Source organism: Rhagoletis pomonella, unplaced genomic scaffold (genome assembly GCF_013731165.1).
Source record: "Rhagoletis pomonella isolate Grant_MI unplaced genomic scaffold, Rhpom_1.0 Rhpom_scaffold_00002, whole genome shotgun sequence".
NCBI classification, from domain to species: domain Eukaryota; kingdom Metazoa; phylum Arthropoda; class Insecta; order Diptera; family Tephritidae; genus Rhagoletis; species Rhagoletis pomonella.
In genome coordinates, this window is record NW_023458556.1 from 25,956,100 (window position 1) to 25,981,966 (window position 25,867).

The window sequence follows — 25,867 nt, forward strand, 5'->3', positions numbered from 1 at the left end:
TACTTTGATTCCTAACCTTTTACATGTTTATACAATTTTTACCGTTCATTGAGTTATTCTAGAACTCTTTGTGTTTGTGTGTGCTTTGTAAAGTTACATATGTATGTATGTATGTACTCGTATATATTAGCCGCCTATTAGAAAACATCTACAAATTGTTAAAATTAATTTAAATATTTGTTGTTGTGGTTTTCACATTTACTTTCATTAGCATTAAATTTAATTTTGGCTTTGTGTTGATTGAATGCTTCAATAGTTTGCGCAAGGTTTGTCTTAATTTTCATATTTCAATTTAAAAATTATGTAAATATCTATTTTCATCAGTTATTTTCAAATGGTTTTTTTTTTAGTTACTTTTTTCTTTATGGCTATTAATTTCTTGGATTTCTTCTTTTTGGAAGTTACATATTTCTTACGTAAATACATACATATATTACAAAATACTTAAAGTCTTAGTTTAAACGTTTTTCCTTGTGTTGTTTTTACTGTTTAATGTAATCTTTTTTAAAAAAATTTTGTTTTTAATTTTGAGGAATGCGTATTTTTGTGTCCAACGTGTTGTGAATGTTGAGTTGGTTGATGGCTTAGTGTCTTAAATCGCTCTCTTAAATTTCTCTTAAATACATATGAACAATTTACATTATGACCTTAACAAAAATAATAGATTCGTTGTAATTAGTTTGGGATTTTTAATTTATGCCAAACATTTTTTTTTTTGTCAAACAGTCTCCCATTGGTGGCTGCAGATATACCAGATAAAATTTTTGATTAAGTCTTACAACCAAATTTATAAAAAAAAGAAATCTTTAAATCGAAATTTTTTATGAAAATGTCACTTTATAAAGGACCTGTAAATACATATATTTAAAATTTTATGTTTTTTTTTTTTAAATAGGCATTGGGCCGTATGCATAAAAACTAAGCAATTGCTTTTTCTTAAAATTTCATACCTTTTTTACTTAAATTTATTTGAACGAATCGAGTTAAAGGACTGAAATCTAAAGAAAAAGGATTTGCTTATGTTTGATGCAAAAATTTTAAAATTGAGTTTGACTGTTATTCCTTCTTGGCAGAGATTTTTTCTTTTAATTTTATAGAGACTTTTACGTTGGTGGCATGAAGCTTTTGCCTGAGAAGACCCCTAGTAAAATGTTCCGAAGAATAATTTTCTAGAATATATCAATCCTCTAACCAATTTCCAAATTTGCTTTTTCGCTGTTTCTTGAATTAATGACATGGTGACACTTATTTTTTCATCAAATTTTAATAAATTACTTTTCTCCCAATTTCAGCCTATTCTTAAAATCAGCAGTCTTCGAATTGAATTCGAAGCGATTTGCCAAAAATTTCAGTTTCGGAATGAAAGCGTGCGATAACCAGCACTTGCCTGATTATAGCCGTCGTCGATTCACCGTTTGAATTCCGGCCGCTAACGAAAAATTGTGCATATGAAAGCAACAACAAAGTTAGCTAGCAAGGATGGCCGATAGCGAGTTTGGTTGTACCTCATTGAATTCGTTCGTTTCGCCACTAGCTAACTGTTGGCGAATCGATGAAGGCTTATGTTTGTTTGCCTATAACATTTTATAAATGGCACACATTTTTTTTCCATTCTACGGCTAGTGGAAATTCGACATTAAATTGTGAATATCGTCACTGTTAAAAATAAATAAAATGGGTTATGGAATGCACAAGAAAAAAAAACAACGCAAAATATTATAATAAAAATAATTTTTTAACACGGATAGATATAAAAAATTAGTTAACAAAAATTTAAAAAAAGTGGTCATAACTCTTAAATCCAGAATGGTATCCTTTGCCGACTCGACAAATACAAAACTTTTTAAAACTCTTAAATTTCCTATGCATAATTCAAGTAAAAGAGTTTTTTCCAAGAATTTAAATTTTTTACGAACAATAAAAAACTTAAAATTTTTTTTTTTTAAATACCAAAAACAATTTGCATATACAATGTAATGTTATGATTCTTTTCGCGCCTTAAAGAAAACTATTGAAAATGCGATAGACCTTGTGCTTTACCCGAACGTCAAAAAAAAGTTAGAATCATTTGGCATAGGCATCCAGTAAAGTAACTCTTTCCAACGTAATGGTACATATTGCAAATCTTCGAAAGTGGTCCCACATAAATCTGCATCATTTCTTTAAAAAAAATATAATTTTTTATAGTGTGTTTCCACGAGCACCAAATTGGCAATTTGGGTTACTCTCGATTTTAGCTGAAATTACGATATGGTTCTCAATTTGGGCATAGGAAAAACTATCAGCTGGAAATACCTGCATATGCATGTATCTATGTCAAATTGATTGAAATTAAGAAAAACACAACAACAACAGCAACATTAAAATTTAAATCTATCGTTTAGGCAGTCAAATTGGAATTGAAGTTGCGCAATTTTGTGCCTTTAAAAATACTCTTTTAAACGTGAAACCTTACCGATCACCTCATGTTAAAATTCGTGAAACTTATCTGAGCTCTTAACTGCAGTTCAGCTTTTGGTGGAAATGAGCTATTAGCTCAAACGTTAGAGGGCGATTTGAAAAACATTTAGAACTATATAGAGTTCTAGACCTGAGAAAATCTTAGTTTGTTTTTTTAATTTTAATGTAGATTAATGTAGCGAATCGGAAAATACATTTCATCATTTCAAACCAGGGACTGAGTCGCGGCATCGAACGCAACTCGAATCGAATTTTTTTCTGAGCCGGTGCGCCTCAGCAATTTAAATTGTGTTGGGCAGAAAATAGCTATAATTTATTTTATTCGAAACGAGAGAGCATTCGATCACGAATGCCGCGATTCGGGCGCAGAGCTTATTAAATTTTTGTATTATTTTTTTTTTTTAACTTTTATTCACTTTAAGTTCATATCAGACTTTATTGCGCCGAATTTCCACTGGGTAATGCCCAATAAAATGTGTGCGTAAAAAAATATTCGAGTCACTACGTGGACAAAAATAGCACGGTACGATAAAAACAAAAAAAAAATATTCAGAACACACGAAAGAATCGATATACTCACGAAACTATGGGACAAACATAGCAAAACTGCGTCTTTAATTATTCACTCTGATGTCAGGACTTTTTTTTTCAAAAGACTTTACAATTTTAAAGATATTATTAATGCAAAAAATTATCATAAAAAATCAATGCAATGGAGAACAGCAATATGGGTACCAAATGAGATAGAAAATTCTGTAAATTTTTGCATCAACGGTTGCCCCGTGTGTAGTCAGCATAATAATAAAACCATTGTTCGTTTCACAAAAGTAAGAATTTCGTCTGACTGAAATCTAAGAAATCGGAGTCATGAAAACACATATACAATCATACAGAAGTACTGAATTTCGAATATCAAATGCATCAGAACCCAAAACGTTTAATCACTTATGCGGTGTTTACATGAGGCGATTTTACAGGCAACTTTTAGTTGAAGTTCGGAGAAAGCCAACTTTGAATTCAACTAATCGCCTCCAAAATTGCCTGTAAAATCGCCTCATATGAACACCGTTTTAGCTGAAAAACAAAAAGAGCAATGCAACATTTTAGCGTTTCAAGCGTTAATAAGTATAAAACAAAGAGGGGAATGCAGCGAATCTCAAAGAAATATATGTATGTAAATAGAAATAAAAATGCTTCGAATTTTTTTTTGGAATTTTTTTTCTTTTTTGAAATAAAATGTTTAATGTTTTATTTTTGCATATTTCTTTAACTTTGTTGTTTGGGTTTTATGCATATTTGTTTTGTTGTAATTTATTTACTGTTTTCTAGCGATTAAATATTTTATAATTTCGTAGTTGTTAAAACCTATTGTTGTTTTTTTTCATCGTTTCTGTTTGTTTATAACATAACTTTTTTTGCCTGCATTTCTGCTCACCTTTCAAGTTACTGTACTAAAGTGTGAGATTTGCATTTAGTTGAACGTGACATGCGTATATCTACATTTTTGTTTGTTTGTTGCTTCCGTGTTTGCTGTTTCATTCATACATTACATTCGCAAATGCCTAATACGTACATAAATTTATTGTAGTTAATTATTATTATATATGTATATATATATTTTTTTTTTAATTATGGATATATAGTTTTCTCTTTTCTTTTAATTGAGTGTATTGAACACTAGCGTAATTTCTTTGAATGTAAGTGAATGTGGGCGTGTGAAAGTGTGTATGCATGTACATATGTCAGAAGTTGGGCCTGTTCGAGGCACGTCATAAAAACGGCATTACTGCCGCACTGATGACAATTTGCAACATTTAAATAATTCGCGCAACACTGCGGTTGTGATTGCAACTCAAACAAGCCCGTTGTTGGCTATGTGTGCGTGTGTGTGTGTGTGTATTTGCGATTGGAGTGTGAAGTTTGTTGCTGCAATGTTTATCGAATTTCATTTTTCTTTTTTAATAATTAAATCTATTTGCTTTCATTGTATATATTGTATGTGTGTACGTAGGTTTATTTTTTCTCAGAATATTTCATATTTTTACCCACATACTTAATGCAATTTTTTAATTATTTTAATTTTTAAATATTAATTAATAACTATTTTAAGTTAAATTTGATATTATATTATTTATATGCATTTTTTTATTTTTATTTAATTAACTTTATTCACTGCTTACTATCTGCGCCACCACATTCAGCTCACTTTATTAATTAATATCGTATAATAGTAATAATAATATTAATAATAGTAAAATACTCAACAAATATTTATTTCAGCTTTTTCTATCCCATGCATTTAAAAGCTGTCTACATAACTTAGCTGTAAGAATATAATCAGTTTATTTTTTTTTAAGCATTTCAAGCGCACAACTATTCGGTTTTTTTGGGTGTTTTTAACGTTGTGAGAATTATTGACGGAAGTTGCAGTTAGAAAATGTGTTTTAATAAAGTCAGAATAAGTGAGTATACAATGCAAAGGTAAAATAAAAAAGCCAAATAATAAATCAAAACAGCAAAAGACCAAAAATTTCAATAGAAAAATATAATTTAATAATCAATAAAAATATAAAAAACGTAGAAAAATGGCATACAAATTAATTTTTTTAATCGAATTTCGCTCCCGAATGAGCAAATAAAAGAAATAATGTAATTGGAACAATCAATTACCAAAAAAAAAAAACGGGAAACCAAAAAAAATTCAAAAAAAGGCCCCCCAAAAAATATTTGGAAGTTAATACAACGGAAAAAAAAAATTAATTTACCGGTGATAAAAAAATTTATTTTTAAAGAAAAAGTTGATTTACTAAACGGTCGATGATGGGTAGCCGATGGACTGTAGTTCAATGCCATCCGCAATCGACCCATGCGAATATATTTTTAAAAACATCAATCCAAAGGGCATTAACAAAACGTCGAAGCAATGAAAAGTTTGCAATCAAACATACCGACATACCCATACTCAATTTAACCGAAGTACGTAAAAAACACCACCAACTTCAAAGGTAACATCAGAAGGAAGAAACAAAAGCAGCAACTCTGAAGCAAGCAAAAAAATCGCCATTGTATACAAATCGCTCTTTCCGATTCAGCAGGAAGAAGTTCACGCTAATGCGCCAAAAACGCCGGACAAGTAAATTCTAGCTTAGTGGGTATGTATGTGTATGTATATGCATACATAAAGTCCTACACGAATCCGGTTTTTAATTGCGAACAAGGAAAGAACAAATAAAAAAATTGCGCATGAGCCAGAAACTAGTTTTGCGCTGCGCCGCCAAAAGAAAATCCAGGTAAAAACATATGTATGTAAGTACCTCGGTATACGTATAAGCAAATAACTATGCCGCATAAAATGCGTAATGTTAAACAAAGTAAAAGCTAAATGATATTAACAAACAACCATTGGCTTTGTTAGGTATGATGTATGTATGTGCACATAACTAACAATGTATATACACCACCGCCTGCGCTTTGCTTTGCTTTGTTTTAGTTTTAAAACGGCTCATTGCAACTGCCTGCTTGCTGCTGCCGTGGCTGTTCTTGTTGTTGTTGTTCGCACCTTCAGATATATATCTTTAGTTATCAAATTATAACGCTTGCATGTTTTTTTTTTGTTTTCATTATATTATACATTTATAGATAAGTTTATTTTATTTTATTTTTTCTTCTACACTTCTTTATTACATACATACTTGCATACTTATATACTTTTTAACGCCTGCTTGTTTATGTTGTTTTTGCATTTGCAGTTGTTTATTCTAATGCACTATTATTAGTATTTAATAATAATTGTATTAATAACTAAAACTATAAATATTCTTGTTGCTTGTTTAACTTTAAATGGTAGTTTAGTTTTTGTTTTTGTTTTCGTTTTGATTTCTATTTTTATAATTTTTTAAATTTCCATTATTATATCAATATTTAAGCATTTATTTATTCTATTTTTGTATGTATGTATGTTTTTGTTTGTTTAGATATTTTCCTCATACGCGAATACCTTTCCTTTATAATGTCTCATAGCATACAATTTTAGCTTGTTGTTATCTGTTAATCAGTAGATAGTTTTTAAGAATTGTATGATAATAATATTAATAATAAAATGTGGGCTGCAGCCAGTTCAGCTCCGCACTGGCTAAAGTGCTAGCCAGCCATTTACATATGTTTTTATCATATCTAGAGCATTCGTTTTTCTGCGCTTCGCAACGCTTTCACAAAATCCTACATTTTAACTTACGCTTAGTAGTTTTTTGTTTTTCTTCTGTGATACTATTAGTTGCAGTTTTTGCATCATGTATATTTTATTATCATCGACCCCACGCTCGCTTCCTATATGTATACATATCTCATTACAATCTTGCTTATGCTTATGTTGATTTTTATATATTTATATATATGTATGTATGCGAGTTAATGCTAAATAGAGATAATCCTAAATTTGCGTGCGCGTTTACGTGTTGTTGGTTTCCTAAAAGTTGTTCTTGTTATATTGCCGCCGCTATTGCTGCTGCTGCTGCTGTCGCGTTTTTTTTTTTTTGCTGATGTGCCTGTTGTTTGCCTTTATGATTGGTACATTTTTCTTCTTTAGTTTTCGCCTTTGCTCAACTAAACAATATACAATTTCGGGCTGAAATTCATGTATTCCAGATCTTAGCCTAGACATTAACGCAATTGGTTCATTTCAGCTTTATACTTTAATTATACTTGAATTTTTACTTGTTTGTCCCTTTTCTTTCTATTTTCGTATATAAGTATATTGATATCAAATGTTGCTCATAAAAATAGAAAAAAAAAAACATGTATTAACATTTCGAACCGAAAATTGTCAGCATGAAAATGATCAACACTATTGACCAACAAGACCAGGAGTTTTGCATCAAATCAACCGCGACTGGCTGGCTTTTTAATAAGCGCACCAAAAAGCTTTAACGAATATTGATTTTCAAATATTTAAGTAATAAATAAAATTACTGTACAACGTTTTGCTTCTTATTTGTAGTTAAAAAAAAGTAACTTAATAAGCTAATCTAAAACAAAAATGCGAACCGATTGGCGTTTCAAAGGCATTTCAAGGCTTTTTTCCAAAATAAAATAGCACAACTAAATGAAAATTAACTGCAAATGAACATGCATTTTTTAAATAGCATTCAAACAATATATTTTTGACGACAGCTTTTAAGCCAACTGAGTGTTGTACTTCTGATAGCGTGCATTTCGGGTTCAAATAGCGCCGATTAAGAAATACTAAGCTGTAGAGCAAAAATGTGCTTTCCTAAATTCCACAACGCTAAAAACATTAAATGCTATAATATACTCAATAAAAATGTGAATTCAAAAATATCCATGCACTCAATATACTCTCCTTGTATGACGCATTTTCTTCGATCTACTAAAACATTTATTGGCTTTTAGCGCTGCTAATTTGGCATTAGCAAATTGTCGGTCTATTATTATTATGTGAATTCCAAAAATTCAAGTACATTATCACATTTTATTCCTCCAAACACGATTGTTCATTTCATATTTTCTCGATATAGTATAGTAAATTTCTCTATGTCTGAATATCTCTTGGTCAAGCATAAGAATATTAGCAAAAACAGCAACAGCTTTCCGAGTATAACTTGCCATCAGCAACATTGGTATTTTCTTTGCAGTTTATCTTGTTTCTTTACAAGTCTTGTTTGCGGCAGTGTTGAAGCTGATGGTGATGTCTGCTCGGCGACGATGTTTTAATTAGTTGACGAATTGTGCTGTTGCTACCGTTGCGCGCATTTCCCACTGCTCTTTCTCTGCCAACCGCTACCGATTGACGTTTTCTTTTAATACGTAACTGTGGCTGTATATCGTTATTACCGTTATAAAATCCCGGTGCCATCCTTGTTGTATTGACTGCTGACGTTTCTGCGGTTTCAGTTTTTTTGTGCGCATACATGTAAATTTGGGTATTCTCCAACACTGTTGTCTCCATACATTCGACCAACTCGTCGCCTGTTGCCACTCTAACACTATTACTTTGATTACAATAATTATTATTGTAACTGCTGTGGTGATTATGTTGGTGACTATTGTTTTTACTGCTGCTGTAGTTCAAATGATATTTACGATTTCGGTTTGTGTAATAATTGTTGCTATTGATGTTGTTACTGCTGCTATTGTTGTTGTTATTATTACTATTATTCGCGATCAGCATCAGCAATTAGGAATTTGAGTTACGTTTCGTCTGCAGCTAGGACGAGCTCGACTGGTTCAGATTACCGAACATACCCGCCGAAAAAGAAGTCTGCCCAGCGGAATTCGCCTGTGATGTGGTCGACTGTTGCTGCTGTTGCTGTTGTTGTTGCTGCTGCTGCTGTTGTTGCTGCTGCTGCTGTTGCGTCATCTGCGATTGGCCGCGACCATGCTTAGGCATGGGCGGCTGAATGTATTCATGTCGCGCCAAAGCAAACACATCCATGCGATCCTCTTTACGATATGCCAAGCAGCCACGTATGAAACTCTGAATAAAGAGAAGGAGAAAATTATTCGCATAAATCATTGGCTATGAATGTTTGAATCTTAAAATTTACCTTTGCTTCATTTGAGACAGTTGGTTTGTTGGAGAATTGCACCTCTGTAGCTTTAAGAATTGTGTTCTCTTCAAGTATTGTGGCCTGCGATTGGTTATGGCCGAAAGGTTTTTTGCCATAAAGACATTGGTAGAAAATAACACCGACACTCCAAACATCGACTTTCGATGAGATTTTTGGCGGATTTTTTCCAACAACGAAACATTCGGGCGGTAGGTACCTGGGGGAATGTAAATAATGATAATTGCTACTAAATTTCAAAGGCTTGGTATCATGCTTTAATTTTTTTAGTTTACTTATACCTATATAATATAGGAATTTGAATTATTGCCATTAAAGGTAAATAATTATGTATATTAATTTCTATATTCAGATCACTTTATGATAAATATTTTTTATATTATATTTTTTATTTTTTTTATTTTTTTTAATGAGTTCTAATAAATTAAAATCTAAAAATGGATAATCAGATTTGAATACACTCATTTTAAGCGAAAATTTTGTTTCCTTCTCCCTGCCGAAATTCTGTAGGTCTACATTAACCATTTTACTTTGTAATGGTTGTGTCTGTTGCCCCACACATACTCACCAATAGGTTCCCGCGCCTTGCGAAGTCAAGTCCATGCCATGATCTGGATTATAGTTCTCATCATCCATCACTTTTGATAGACCAAAATCGGTGATTTTAATTTCACCACACACATTACCTTCTGTCAAAAGTATGTTGCCTGGCTTCAGGTCATAGTGTATTACTGGTGGTTTAATCTCATTCAGATATTTCAGAGCCGAAACAACCTAAAACGTAAAATGTGTAGAAAATAGATTTAAAAAATACATTTCATATTTTTTTAGCCTGCCACATACCTGCATAATAATCGAGCGCGCTTCACGTTCGGGTATAGTTTTATGCTGTTTTAGATAGAAATCTAAATCATGACCGTCGCAATATTCGAGCACTGTGCAAAAAGAATTTGCGTCTATCTCGAACACATCATACAGCTTGACTACACGGGGGTGATCCAATGCCTTATGTATATTGTATTCTCGCAATGCATGCCTATGAACAAAACAATAGTTATATTTGAATATTTCAAACAACTTTTACACTCACTTAATATAGTTGGCTTTCTTGTCCTCCTTCCAATCCTTATTCAGTTGGTGAACTTTACATGCTACATATCGTTGCTCTTTTAGATCAAATGCTTTGTGTACCTCGGAGAAACCGCCTTTTCCCAGTAACATCAGCAACAAGTATCGATTATTTAAGACTGGATGGTTGTTGAAGCGAGACTAAAAAATAGTTTCAAAAAGTTAATAATTGCGTTCGATTCAAATTTTTAGAAAAGTTTGCTGTTGTTTATGTAACAAGTAAATTGCAGCGTACCTGATCCTCGTTTAAAATGCGCTTCAATTCGCGAATATGTAAGTTGCGCTCGCGCTCCAACTTCTCCATCTCCAGTTGCAAATCCGCGTCTTCTTTCTTGAGCGCGTTCTGTCGCAACTTCAATATTTCATCGTACTCGTAGTACTCTTGCGCTGTGTATGCCCCTGAAACGGGGTCGGGTTTAAGGAACGTTGCATCTCCGCTGTTATCGCCGCGGCCAGCACCACTACTGCCGCCGCCGCCTCTGTCGGAGAGACGATCACCAACACCACTGCTACCGCCAACACCGCTGCCTCCACCGTTGTGCAGCAATTGTGTTTGACCGGCCTGCGTAGAGTTCGATCGCGAGAGACCTCGGCCACCACCACCACCAACACCTCCGCCACCACCAGTCGTTGCGATGCCGCTGTCGCTACCGCCAGTCAAACGATCACAACCAGCTACATTAGTCGAATCATTAGAATTTGAATTCTGGTTGTTGTTGCTATTTGTGTTGCGTTTACGTCCTGATTCCGCAGGACGTTTTTTCATCAGCTGCTTTTTTTGACGATCGATTTCTTCGCGTTCAGCCGAAATCTCCTCTTGCCGCCGGCTAAGCTCTTGGAAAGCATAACCGTCTGTCCAATTTTCCTGGAATGTGGCGCCGACGCGCTGCGTCACAAACTGCCCTAGACGCAAACGGTTTTGCATGCACTTCTGTCTCGCTTCCTTCTTTTCGATGCTGCTCTTTTCTTTAAGCAATTTCTTCACGACATCGATGCACTTGGCGATCTGCGACTTATGCTGGTCGATCAGCTTCTGATGAGCGATTATCTGGCATTTCTGCTCATCAGACAGTCTTGTCATCTCGTCGAGTTTCGACTTGCTCGATTCGATCTCAGTGTCTCGCTCCTTTATCTCTAGGAACGAGAGATCAGTTTGCGTGCCCTTTGTTATGGTGCTGGCGGGTATTGGAGGCAGCGGTGGTTGCATGCCGCCCAAAGTGCCCGGGATCATGCCGGCATGCTGCAGTGAGTTTAACTGCACAGCGGCCAGCTGCTGCGAGGTTACGCCACTGGTAAGGGTCTGTTGCGCCGAGGTGACAACCGATGTTGCGGGAATATGCTGTTGTTGCGCCGGACCCATGGGCGGTGGTGGTGGGCCGCCGACCACGCCACCACCTAAACTACTCATGCTGCCTGCCAACACGCCGACTATTGCCGACTGCGGAGGAACCATTGCATTGGAAGTTTGTGGTTGTGATTGACGTTGCTGTTTTGAAGCATTGTTTACACCCACAGTGGAGTAGTGATGGAATTCTGGGGGCGCTTGCGATGTAGGCGTTTGCACGCCTGCTGGATTCATTTGTTGGGGACTAGGTGGATACATAGCATAAGCGTTCGTAGTGCCGCCACCACCGGCATTACTTGCGCTTTGCACTTGCTGCTGCTGAGCCGATTGTTGCTGTTGCCCGGCACCAGCCGACGATGGACTCTTCGAGCCGCCCGTGTGCGGACGCATTGGGCTGTTTGTGGCACCGCTGGTTGTTACATTGTGCTTATTGAAGTATTCATTGATTTTCTTGTTATCGATGCTACTATGTTGAAGTAGTCGAGCATTTTTGCCGCCAGGCAAGTTGCAGCGATCCGCTGGTGTACCTATATTCAATGATAAATTGGCTTTGTTGAGTGTCTGTGCACTTGTGATCAAAGTAGAGGTTTTGGATGACTTGCTGGTGCCGACTATAGTCGCATTTCCAGCGTTATTACCTCCACTTCCACCACTCCCTGCGCCAACACCTGCGCCTCCACCTCCACCACTGTCTTCAGTGTGTGGAGCTTTCCGCTTACGCTTTCGCTCTGTTGGGGTACGTGGTGGCTTTTCAAGGCGGCCGACCATATTGTTATGCTGGACTTGTTGCTGCTGATTGCTGCTAACGCCTGCGCCACCTCCCATCATACCTGTTACGTCTTGACCTAAACCGCTGTTGCTCATCATAGCCCCCGGGGCACCGTTATTGGACAATAAACCTATTTGACTGGGAATGCCTGCTGCACCTAACATGTCGGCAACATCTTTTTCGCTATGCGATGATCCTGTGCTCATATTCGAATCGTGATTACTGCTATGTCCGCCACTATGCGTGTGTTGCAGGGCAGCTGGTTGCTGCTGCAACGGATTCGCGAGTGCACTATGCGTTTGCTGCAGCAACTGTTGAGGGTGCGACAACTGTGTATGTGGTTGTGTAAGTTGTGTCTGTTGCTGTTGCTGCTGCTGCTGCTGCTGTTGATGATGATGATGATTAGCTAGCGTATGCAATGGCTGAGGTTGCTGTTGCGACTGCGATTGCTGTGGCTGCTGTGCCGTATGATGAGTTATATGCTGCTGTTGCAACTGTTGTAACTGCTGTGTTTGCGTTATTTGTTGAGTTAATATTTGTTGTTGTTGCTGCTGTTGTGGGTTATGAAGTGCTGTGCCGTAATGATGTTGCTGCTGTGTTTGATGATGATGGCTTATCGACGATGTAGTCTGGGGTGCCATCTGCAATTGAGCGCCGGCGGACATCTGTGAATGGCAAATAACAAGGTAAAACATCAGATTTTTTGTAAACTCGAAAAAGACTAAAGCGTATAACCTAATATATATGTACTTATGTATATAATTAATATAGAACTATGTACTCTACATAATAGACATGTACAACATTTTAAGGTTATTGTAATATTTAAACACTCACACTTCGCGAACAATGTTGAGGTCATACCCATTATTGCAGACACCATCACACAATCCAAGGACATTTATTTGAAGAATTGATAACATAAATCCCGCTACAAATGTTTTTTTTTTCTAATGATACTTTCAGATTAACTCATTTAAATGTCTATCACCGAACTATGTTATTCTTCGTACGACCCTGTGGCTATCGATAAAAAAAGAAAACTACACAACTAATCGATTAAAAATAACCGGCCGATAATACAGCAGCTGGCAGAATACGAAACACAACAACAAAGTACGCCAATAGCAGATGTAAATATATATGCAGGCAACGACGACGACAGCGAGAAGTTCACACAATAGCGAGTCAGACGAAAAATTACAAACTAGCGAATTAACGAACTACAAACGAACGAACGTACCCAACCAACGAACGAAACATATGTACGAAAATACGAATGTGAAAAATAGTAAAAATGTCAAAGCAGGGCAGAAACAAAAATGGCTACCGTCGGCGAATACTCGTAGCCATGTAGCCAACTGCTTCGCACAACTTTTCCCCCCACCAACTAGTTTTTACCAACCAAATACGCAACTACTACGCAAATCTACTTTCAAATACTAATTTTTCATTTATCAAAGTCAACCAACTACTAATTGTAAAATATAAAAATACGAGCGCACAAATTTGCCACCTTCTTTTGTGTCTGTGTTCTTGTCACCTTTTTTAAATGCCGCATTTCGTCGTTGCTCTCTTTGCGTTACGTTTTAATTTTTCTTTCACAAATTTGTGGATTTTATAATTTTCACCACGCTTTGTTTTTGGCAAATCTTCACGGCAAAAATGGAAATGTTTCCAAAAATAATCACCGTATTAGTGAATTTTATACAATTTTTTACTATTACATTGCGATAACACTGAACTATTATTTATTACCGCGACTTTTAATTATTTGCAGACCACAAAAACTTCTTTCTCTGACTTTGAGCGAAAAAAAATTCTTTGCTTCTGATTCGGTTTCCTCACGTCTCACTACTCGTCTTCCAAAATTCTGTAAAGTTGCTCCGAAACCGCAGCGAGTCCGTCTGTCACTCGATAGTTTCTCGTTTTTCACTTCGTCATCGTTGTTGCTGTTTCGTCGTCGTCGACGTCGTCGCATTACTCGCTATTGCTTTTTGTTGCTGCTGCTGCAGTGTTTCATCGTTGTCGTCAGCCATTGCCGAAAAATTGAAATATTTTTTTCTCTACGTTTCACACACCTCATTACAAATTTTCATCAATTTTCTACTTTGAAAATCTCATCAATATTTACAAGGATCTCAACCAAAACACAATTGTAATAGTCCAATGCACATTCAACATTTCACACCACTAATTCAACGTTTTATAAAATATATATTTCTATCGCAAATTACTTTAATTTACACCCGACGACGTTTTTCATTCACTCCGCACTCAACTGAACGATCCGATGGTGATAGTGTGTAAAAGAAAGGAAGAAAAATTGTATGCATACCGTGAGCTGTGCTCAGTGTTGCCACTATTCCTATTTTCTTTCCAAATTAGGTCGCTTCCTTTTCATTTGGTAGGTTGGTAGGCAAAGTAAGATAGTTGAATTAAGTTTTTAAATTCTTAATTATAAAAATATATTTCAAAAATCATTTTGCATATATGTATGTAAATATTTTCCAATTGTACCTTTTAAACATTTGCCAATTCTGCCTTTAAAAATAAGGCATAGGTGTAGGTAGCTTATGTATGTCGAAAGGCTGGCTTTAGTATAATGCGGCATTCGCACCATACGATTGCGAATGACTCACTGGCGCAGAGCCGTTGAAGAACTTTTGACAAATAAACGTGCAATAAATAGTTCCCAATACTAGCAAGTCAATATTCCTATTAACAGGTCTATTCTGCGCTGGTAATAAAAAGTTTGTAACCTGTATATAAAGTTGCGGTTAAATTTTTAAACCCTATTCACATTCTGTGTACTCTTGTAACCGGTAAGCTGGTAACAAATTATTGCCCGTGAAATATGCAATGCCAGGATTTGCACAATTCTTCGTAGCTGAATTGCTAAATATTTTAACTGCATTACCAACGTACCTAGAATCGCAGTGACAAGAACTGGTAACATTTTTGTGTAATACAATTTTCCGGTTACAAAATCTTCGGTAGCGTGCAGAATAGACCTGTAAGTGTCATCAAAAAATTCCTTGTCGTTTAAAGGATAAAGGGAATGCCGAATTATACCAAAGCCACTCGACATAAGCTACAATTCCATATGAACACAGCATTTAATCTTAAATAAATGAATTGTATGCTTTCGGAATGCTTTTTTATAATTGAAATTTATTTGGTTGGTTGTAAACGATTTTGGTCAGATTTGGGAAGAAAATTGGTACGGAAACAAATTGTTAGTGGCAACGCTGGCTGTGCTCACCAATTTGTCGATATGTGTGAGGGGATGTGTATGCATCTGAGAAACATGCGAGCAGAAAAGTGTTACCATCCCAATCTCGCTTTAAGCGGGCCCATACACACCTTGGGAGGCGAGATTAATTCCTGAATTCACACTTTTATAAAGGAAAATATAACAATTTAGCCATAACTTGCTAGTACGAAGACTCAATAATCATCTACATTTACTTGTTTCGGAATAAAAAGTGCACTTTAAAAGGGTAAAAAATAAGTGAATGAAGCGATATACATATATTTGTTGTCAACACTTACACCGCTATCCGCTCTTCGTAGGCTCACGCTAGAACGAGATAAATCTATAAACACCGCGAAATCCAACACATACACATTCACAATTCAATGCGATAACACTGCCGAACAAACAGAAAACAGCACAGCAGGCAGTAAAGAGCAGGTAAAGAAGTACACATGAAAATATTGTGCCAACAGAGAACACAGTCACACAAATACCTTGTCGTATATGCGCGACATGTAACGCCTCTCGCGTTGGCTCGCTCATGCTTTTATGTTCCGCTATTTGCTTTGTTTGCAAATAATTGCAAAAACAATTCATCTCAATCTTGCCAACTACTACACAACACCGGAATCTGAATCTGTGAAATTAGCAAGCAATCGAAATTCTAGTTGATCTTATTTAATTTGTATTTAAAAGTTCTGATTTCTTACGCTAGTTAAAGTGTCGTTGTTATATTAATTGCTGAGCAAGCTAAGTGGAAAATAGTAAAATTGCAAATTTTCTTCTGACGTAATGAAAATGTCACTTTATAAAGCTTTCTTAGCCTAGGTATGTAGGTATATTCATATGTACATAAGTATTTTAAACGATATTTGTTTGTACATACACATGTAGATACATACATACATATGCTCGATAAGTGGATAGTGTGTCTACACATTTATAAGCCAATTAATTTGATTTGATTGCCTAATTCTTTAGTGGTGAATTTAAGCAATACATACCACCTACTTATTTATGTACACATGCCCCGAGTGTATGTACATTAGGGTGGTCCAAAAAAAAGCATGTGGAAAAAGTAGTAGGAAGTTTTATGCTCTCACCTCCTAGGATTGTTCTATACCGAAAAATATACCCCTATTTTATTTTTAATTCAAAGAATATTTAGAGGTCGCTCAAAGTTTTCCACGCATTTTAGATGAAAAAAACACTTCGTAGGAATGGTAAAGAATTCTTGAAAGGCAATATTTTTCGACCGGAAAACTCGGTTTCTCTTCAGGAGATAATAATACTCAATTATTTCTTTAACCAATTTTATATAGCAGCTATATTTTATAGGTCCGCAAAACCCTCAGAAAATGGTAAGGGGTATACATAAAAAATCATTAGTGTTAAAAATAGTTTAATAAACATTTAGGTATTGTTAAGTCTCCAGAAGAGAACCCGAGTTTTCCGATCGAAAAATATTGATTCTCAAGAATTCTGTACCATTTCTGCGAAAAGTTGTTTCCCCCATATAAATATTTTTTGATTTCCAAATTAAAAATAGATGTATTTTTTGATATAGAATAATCATAGGGGGTGAGAGCGTTAAAATTCCTATTTTACTTATTTTGGACCACCCTAATGTACATCCACACATGTGTAAACTCAACACCAATGACCTCATGCATACATCTGCGTGTTGTTAAAAATATGTGTAGCTTATCTCGTAAAATTTCCTTTACAAATTTTTTAAAACTTTATGGAAATTAAAAACAGATTTAATAAAAGTATAGTGAAGCACTCGGATCCACGCAAATTTTTGCCGCAGAAACACTAACAGTCAACCGACATTTATTCGCGCACTTCGAAATTCACCGTGAATCTACGGTAATTTTTTTGCCGTGGATTTACGGCAAATAGACACTTTCTCAGAAATTACCGTAAATCTGCGGTATAAGTTACCTCTGCGCGTGTGAATTGACACAGCCATGTATTTATGCACATACAGTATCGGTCATATCAATAGCATCCCATTTCAAAGTGATATTGTTTGCCACTTATGTTTCACTATTTATTTTTAAGAATTTTCAATTTAAATACAGTTCATTCTTTAAAAAAAAACCATAAAAAACCATGTTTAAAACTTTTGTAGAAAACTACATGAAAATGCAACAAATCTTCACCCAAATTTCAAACTTTTTCTCAGAAGGGTAAGAATTTTTTTGAGTACATAGTTTTATATTATTTATAGCCTATTAAACTTTAATCAGATAATGGTCAAACTTCAAGTGGTTAAAACTGACCGTTGATTTTTTTTTTTTTTTTTTTAAATTTCATTCTAGTATAATAAAGTGCAGGTCTCAAGTTGCTAAAAAATCCCGTTGGAGGAGGTTATCAGTTCGTCGAAATATTTTTTTTTATGTATGATTGTCCTTCAAAAAAGGAGGAGATTATCAGTTCGTCGGAATCTTTTTTTTTATGTATGTTACCGCATAACTTTGGACCACGTTAACCGATTTCGATAATTCTTTTTTCATCGGAAAGATCCGATAATTGGATCGTGAAGAAATCAACGATAATCATAAATTTTTATATAAGAATTGAAGTCGGTTTTGTTGTTTGCTTAAAAATTGCTTGTTTTATTTTCTGTCTTTATTTGAAAGTTTGTTTTTCGATTGCCAGATGAATTGCATTCATACCACAAATCATATTTATGTGGCATATTTGGAGGAATTTTATTAAAAATATGTGGAAAAACTTTGTGGCAGCATGATTCTCGCACAGCTCTTTTTGCACTTAGAAATTTAACTTAGAAATCAAAAATATACAGTTCTCCAAGTTTATAAGCGAAGTGTTTTTTTTTGGGTAACTGCATACAAGCGCTACTCCTTCGTCAGATATACAATTTTCACGTCAAGTAAGTCTAAGTCTTGCATAACTGTTCTTTTACTGGTATTCGCATTGAATTGGGTTTGCAAACACTACAGCTTTAACCGTTCCTAAATTATACTTAATTTTCGATTTTTTTTTTCATTATATTTAATTTTGAAAAACTCGATATTTTTGAAGCAAATTCAAAAATATTTTTATTAGTATCAAAAATTGGTATTTGTGAACAAAAAAGTATCGAAAGTATCAAATTGCAAAATTGAAAAAGAAAAGTATCAAAAATGATACAATTGTATCAAAACGGCAAGGCTGAACCCAACGCGAAAATACATCGTCTCAAAATCGGGAAAAATTTCCGCTTCAATTGACTAGGTAAAAAATTAACACCGCTGTTAGGCATACATAAATACATCCATATGTACATAGCATAACAATGTGGTTAAACATATGTTAATACGTAAGTACATAACAACTCAAATAAATACATATGGATATATCCATGTATGTATGTATGTATTATACAAATGTATTGAGTGAGTTGTCACTATTTATGGTGGGTCATGCCAGATGTGCATGCACACCATCTGTCAATTCCTAAGTTTTGATACCAAACAAAACGGCAACACCGCCGACTTAACAATCAAATCAACAGAAGCATAACAGCGAAGAGCACAGCAACCGGTAACCCCAACAACGAGTGGGCTTCAATTAAATGACGATTCATAGGAAAGTAGTCTACTGACAAATATGAAAATATTGATATTGATGTTAAATCACAACAGAGAAAGTCAAATGTTACCAGACACTCTCAATTCTGCTTTTTAAGATACGCTTAAAAATATATATTAAGGGGGTTCACAAAGTACCATCAAAGTCATATTATGAATTTTCGCAGTATTAAAAATAGTTGGTGGTGGTTTAAGTTCTCTAAACATTTATTTAAGTGTTTAAAGTTTCCGACACTTGTATGTATGTATGTACATATGTATGTACATACCACGATGTAGAGAACAAAGGGGCGCTTCAGTGGCTCCGCTACTTTGGTTTTGCCGATTTTGACAATTCTCAAGTAAAATTAAATAACGCCTCAACGTCTTTTATTTTTACGTACTTTTATACATTAAAATGCATGAACCAATTAGAACAGATCTGACAGGTTGACAAGCAGTCATTTGCAATAGCATTTGAGAAAAAGTATGTGACGTTCGTAGTTTTGAAGTTTGCTGTTTCTGTTTTGTTGTTTACATTTATTTCTTTTTGTGCATTTTGGCGGTGGTTTATTTCAATGTTGCAAAAAAAAACGTACACAAATAATAATTTGGTTAGCGCAAGCATGCGCTCAAAAATTGCTTTAATTTTTTTTCTTTATGCTTCGTCTTCATATCAATTACAAACGTCAAGACAGAAAATTATTTTTTTCTTTTGCTTCATCTTGTCAGATCTTGTGTAGTTAGATCTTGATTAAGATGGAAATAAACACCAACCGTAATGCATGAAACACATTGAAAACGAAATTATTTTAACACGTACTTTTATGTAGATAATTATTTGGGCGGCGACAGAGCTACACCGCGACTGTGGTTTTTGGCCAGATTAAATCTATTTATATTTTTCTAGCGACAGATAAGGTTCTTCTTTTCAAATTCATACAAATTCATGATGTAGCTGCCGCGTTCAAAAAATTCAGACCATCATCAAAGCATTTCGATAATGAAAATAAACAATTCACAACTGTGGTCCGTGATCTATCGTTTTCAATGCGTTTCACGCATAAGACTTCCCTATACTTTTGGTAGATTTCGGAGTATTTTCCTAGGAAAAATATATGTTTGTGTGGCAACACTGGTAAAGTCTCCTAAACGTATGGCAACGCGCTTGTCAAATTGCTATCAGATACAACGGCATGTAATTCAGCAGTTTAACAGTTCATGCCGATGAGTCAAGGTCGAGAGACGTCATGTCACGCAAATTTTCATTTTCATTCCCCACATAAAGTATGTATATATACAGAGAATTTATGTTCTCTTGTTTACGCTCTCGCATATACATACATTTGTATGTACATACTAAATTCCAATAGGGCATCCAAACATTTATATTTATTTATAGCACTCTCAACTAACTATGCATATGTATATAATATGTAAATGCATACGTTTATACACATTCCCATATTTATTCAAGTCTTTACTGTTTAATTGGAAATAATAAATATGGAGAATTGCTAACAGTTCATGCGACTCTGTTTATTTCTGTCTATTTTTTCAGCACTGCTACATTTACGAATATATGAGTTGTGCACCCTTGTCTGATTATCGGTTTATCTGATTATATTTTTCACTCAATTTACAGAAAACAATACATTACTTTTTGATGCAATAATTAATGGTGATACATCTACGTTTCGACACTCCCTTAGCTCAAGGTTATATTTTGGAAGCAAACGAAGCCACGAAAGTGGAAAAAACGAAGGTCCTTTGGCAAACTGGTACTAAATTTAGTACTGTTTCGTAACAAAAGTGTTAAATTAAAATTTGTGAATTCTGAGATTTTTTAAAATATTTTACGAGAAATTTTATACAAGCATAAGCTAAATTATATATTTTATGGGATACATTTTAAAATAAATATTTATTCTTTTTTTTCAGACAACTAATATTACGGGCTTTGGCAAACTTAGCCACGGAGCGATACTCAGTTGAACAACACTTAAAAGTAATCCGAACATGGACTTGGGAAAACATGTAGCTTCAACAGGAGGGTGCCACTTGCTACACAGCGCATAAAACAATAGCCCGATTGCGAACATCTGCGGTCTTATTGAATCACCCTATAGTTACCAAACCTTTTTGATTTTAATCTTTTGCACTATTATTTTTATGAACACAGCTGTATGTAGAATGTATGTATACATATGCACACATGATGACTACAAATCGAAACGAAAAAGGCAAAAATATTCATACAGCATGAGAAATACGACCCACAACCACAAATCTTGCTTTAACGATTTAATCCAATTTTTCAAATTAACTGTCTGTGGCATTCGCATTGCTCCATATTTCATCGAGCAAATATATGTATGTATGTACATACTTGCTGCATACATTAGTGCCCACACTAGTACACAATAAGAAAAGTATATACACAAAATCAAAGAGTGGAGCAAAAATTTAAATGTAAACCGGAAAAAACACGAGCACGTGCATGAAAAAGATTAAACCGAAAGAGAGAATCACTGCATTTAAAGAGCACGCACATCGTAAAACACCGAGTGCCAGAATTGAAAATGAAACATGAAACACGCCAAGCAGACGTCCAACATGTATGGCGTTCGGCCCACTATTCAAACACACAAAGAAAACAAACACAAATTTGCCTACATACAGAATCAGTAGAAGAAAGAAAAAATAGAACACATTTTAGCAACCCTTTTTCAAACGGGAAGTCAAAAATCGAACTCACTCTCTCTGCGATTGTTTTTCCTGTTGCTGCCACTGTTGTTAACAGTTTACGATTACGTTTAGTTGTCGCCGAAGTTGTATGACCAATTTTTTGTTGAGCTGACACATTTGCACTCAAACAGCGCCGCTTGCCGCGCGACGACGCTATCGGTGACTTTGCACTCGTTATCAAATTCGTATTTGAATATTGACGCTGCAGTTGCTGCTCCTCTGTTGTCGCCGTTAAAACAATTTCGCTAAAAATTGGCTGCACTACAGTGGTGGATGTAGATGTCAAAAATGTAAATCTGCCAGCACCGCTGCTGCTACTGCTGCCGCCGCCACCGCCGCCGACGCCAACAGCGAGACCAGCGCCGACGCTGCCAAAGCCCGAAGCAGCGGGCAACATATGCGCACAATTAGCGGACATGCACGTTGCAACTTGCAACACAACCAACAATTCACACAAGAGCGCAGCAATTAATTTTACACACACGTTCACGTCGTGTTGATGAAAAAACTCGGTAGGTCGGTTGGCCCCGCAAGGCAAAGAGAAATCAGCTGATCGGTATGAACACAACAAACGAACGACCGGCACGAAACAGCTGCTCGTTTAGTTGGCCGTAACCGCCGCCGCCGCCATTATCATCAAATAAACAAAACACGAATACTAACACGGTGTTTGTATTGTAAACAAACGAGTGCACAATCACTCGGCATGCGAGAGTTCAAAAGACACCATGAGATTACTCTTCGTTTTTGTGGTTTCTTTTTATAGCGTGTTTTTTTTTTTTGCCTTCGTTTTATTGCAGTTTAACAACTGTATGGAATTAAATATTGTATGTATTTTGACAGCACGTACTCGCCTCTTCAACGACGATTATTTTTTTGTTTTTATAAATTATTGACTACACAAAGCGAGCGCCCAACTTGCGTGCGCCTTTGCTTGTGCCGTTGATTTGCTTGGATATACGAAGATGACTGACCAGAGCAAGAAACCAACCGATGTTCATTGTGTGTTTACTATGGAATTTCGTGGTTTGTTTGATTTTCGTTACTCATTCACAGCCGCTAACTACCACTCGCAATTTTTTGTTCACGTTCTATTCCGCGGTTTCGATTTTATTTTATTCCTCAATGGAGCACAAGCGTGAAGTTGGAGGCGATAACGAGATGCTGCCGTTTAAAAATTTCACGTAGTATGAAGTGTGTATGTACATATGTATGTATGTTTGTATGCATGCAAATATGTTTGTTGGTTTAAGATTGCGCAGAAGAGCAAAGTAACATAAAAGCGCCGCAATTACAGAAGGCCGAACGTCGGTATATATGTACATATCGTTGCTACTGTTGTTGTGGCTTTGTCTGCCATTACTCGAAGTTGCCGGAATGTTTCACTTTGTTCGTTGCGACTCGCCTATGCTGTTATAATTTTTTCAATGGTGTTCCTTACACCTTTTCTTATTCAGCGTACTAAATTATCACGGTGCTGCACTGTTAATACCGTCACTGCCACTTGCCTGTGTTCTCTCTTCCCACGGCTTGTTGTACCCAACAACAAAATATTTGTGTTTCTTCTCGCAGCTGTTACACACCACTGTCACTGTTAATTGCCTTGGGGTTATGTTCTTTCCATTTTTTTACACAACATTCACTACACTTATCTCACAGCCATTTGTATTTTACTTTGTACTCAAACCAGTTCGAATTTATGTTTTTGTCTTGCGTTTTCTGTATTATGTACTTGTTTTATATCACTTCATTTCTCTGGTATTTATTACCGTACTGTTTGCGTTTTTCACTTTTCGCTTTGTTTTTTCCCCCCTCTCTTTTGTTATCAGCAAATTTGTCTTTTTGCTTCCTTCTTACTAATTTTTCAACCGCTGATCAAACGATTACCACGTCACAATGTACGCTCTGTGCGACCAATACTGACAGTTATGAGCGCAGAGAAGATACTCAGATACCATTGCTTTTGCATTGGTTTTCAATTGGTTGCGCGTCGTCGCGACACGTCTCGTGTAGTCTCGTCTCTTCGCAATACGCCCCACTGTCTTGCACTTAGTAACTGCAGTGCAATGCGCTACATATGTATGTATACATATAACAAAATTCACGTACATACATAACTACATCCCCATATACGATGTATGTGTGTATGTATCGAATGTTCGACGGTCTGCCTCGACTATTCAACCGACCGACTGACTGACTATTCGTTGTTGACAAGGCGAGCCAAGGTGAAATTAGCAAAACGTACTCAACTTGTACGTACACACAAGCGGCCGACCGAAGCGAAAATAATCAACTAACCGACTGAACTTAAAATTGTTGTTTTGCTTTGGGTTAGGTTAGAGAACGCGAAGACGCAGTGACATAAACGCTGTATAGTCGACGTTGACGTTGTTGCTGCAGCTGCTTTTTGCTCGCCTTGGTTCGGACCGACGTATGTATGTACACAGATATATATATATATACATCCATATGTATGTATATTATGTACAGACGCATGTATATCTGTATGAATGTCCTATGGACGAATTGTTCTTTTCTGTCGATTATGTATGGATGTGTGTATGTGTGCCTGTGTTTATTGAATGGGGTTTTAATTTTGTTGTAGCTAGATGTTGTACGTTGTTTGAGTTGCCATGTTGCGACACCAAAGACTTCCTTCGACACAAAGAGCAAAAGACACGTGCAAAATTGTTCTTACTGCCACGTTGCCAGTGTTGCCGTTGTGCGACTAAAGGGGCAATTTGACTCTTTTTCAAGCGCCAATACCCTTTGACCCGATTTTCTGAAAATTTTGATTTTTTTACCCTTTTCCAAAATTAGGAAATGTTAACAGAGCCCTGCTACTAAAAGATATTTCCTAAAGTAAGAACGAAAAAATTAATCAATTAAAACTTTTCAAGGAAATTCAACTCGATTTCTGTGTATGTTTGCAAATCTGTTTTGCGCAAAATTTGTCCCGCTATTTTCTTTTTAAATTCAACAGCAGAACGTTCTAGCAGCGAAAAGACTTTATAATACATGTAAATTTAATTTTGACTGTGGTTCTCAGATTTATTATTTTACTAATAAAGGAAGCAAAAATAATATGGTGAGCCTTTTTTTGGCAATGACCACTTTTTGCGACTTTATGAAACTTCTAAACGGCAACACTGCACGTTAGTGTTCAATTTTATAACTTCTTTAAAAGTTTACTCACTTTTCCAATACAAACTTATCTATCCCTCGGAATATGTTAATACATACATATACATAAGTAATTCGTTAATTATTAGTTATCGATAACAAGAAAAATTTCGTTGCCGAATATGCAAGTCTCTCGATTATTGGTGAAGAACGAACATACATAGATATATGTACATACATACACATGTACATACATATGTGTATAGTTTCCTCTTGAATCAAAGGAGATGCAATTTTTTTGGATTTATGTACTGTATTTCATAATCGAATATTTTTGCCACAAAAAGTATGTTCTTTGAATTGTACTAGTAATAGAATGCGGAAGTAGAAAAAACTTGCAATTCGTTTTAAATAGAGCTTTGCAGATTTCACCCAAGAAAAAACTCAAATTTAAAATGTTGTATATATGTATGAATGTATGTACATACATACATATATATTTAGTACAATGTACAACTAAAGCAATTGGCTAGAGGAGAATGTTCGTCGCCAAATTCATTCGCTTCTTTAATAAAAAAATTATACATACATGCATACATATATCAAATCGGATGAAAATTACGATTGTTTTCGCCACTGTGTTATGGCTTATTTGGCAAATCTGCTTAGAATTTCACGTAAGATGTCACACCTTCACAGTTTGACCCACCCTAATGTACATATAAATATTATGTGTTATGATAAGAACTGTAAACCAAAAACGAGTCATTTTTATTTGGCAAACTTAATACGTGTACATATGTACGTTTGTGCACGGCTTTCGCAGTGTTTTCTAGTTTGAGAAGAATGTCATCTACTATTAGGGCG

The 25,867-nt window shown here is 35.5% G+C and overlaps 2 protein-coding genes across 6 annotated transcripts in view; both read right to left on the reverse strand.

The window, feature by feature from the left end:
* Positions 1-6,425: 6,425 nt before the first annotated feature.
* Positions 6,426-25,867, reverse strand: part of LOC118733350 (serine/threonine-protein kinase tousled-like 2) — an 89,648-nt gene continuing 70,206 nt past the window's right edge. For 2 of the 5 annotated variants that reach the window (XM_036462717.1, XM_036462719.1), the window contains 6 exons: positions 10,408-12,951; positions 10,135-10,313; positions 9,888-10,080; positions 9,613-9,818; positions 9,024-9,243; positions 6,426-8,953 (listed from right to left, as the gene is read on the reverse strand). In XM_036462717.1, coding sequence (XP_036318610.1) covers positions 8,684-8,953; positions 9,024-9,243; positions 9,613-9,818; positions 9,888-10,080; positions 10,135-10,313; positions 10,408-12,951 — 3,612 coding nt within the window. In that variant the 3' untranslated portion in view covers positions 6,426-8,683. Of the gene's footprint in view, positions 8,954-9,023; positions 9,244-9,612; positions 9,819-9,887; positions 10,081-10,134; positions 10,314-10,407; positions 12,952-13,123; positions 13,310-13,829; positions 14,497-21,884; positions 24,182-25,867 lie in introns of those variants that run through there. The other 3 variants (XM_036462715.1, XM_036462716.1, XM_036462718.1) reach the window with 3 other exon arrangements.
* Positions 8,126-8,647, reverse strand: LOC118734510 (homeobox protein 2-like). Its single transcript, XM_036464229.1, has one exon. It carries the CDS (start codon positions 8,645-8,647, stop codon positions 8,126-8,128), a length of 522 nt encoding a protein of 173 aa, XP_036320122.1.

Excerpts from the sequence above, each read along its gene's own strand:
- LOC118734510 (XM_036464229.1), bottom strand. The coding sequence starts at position 8,647 with ATGCTGATCGCGAATAATAGTAATAATAACAACAACAATAGCAGCAGT.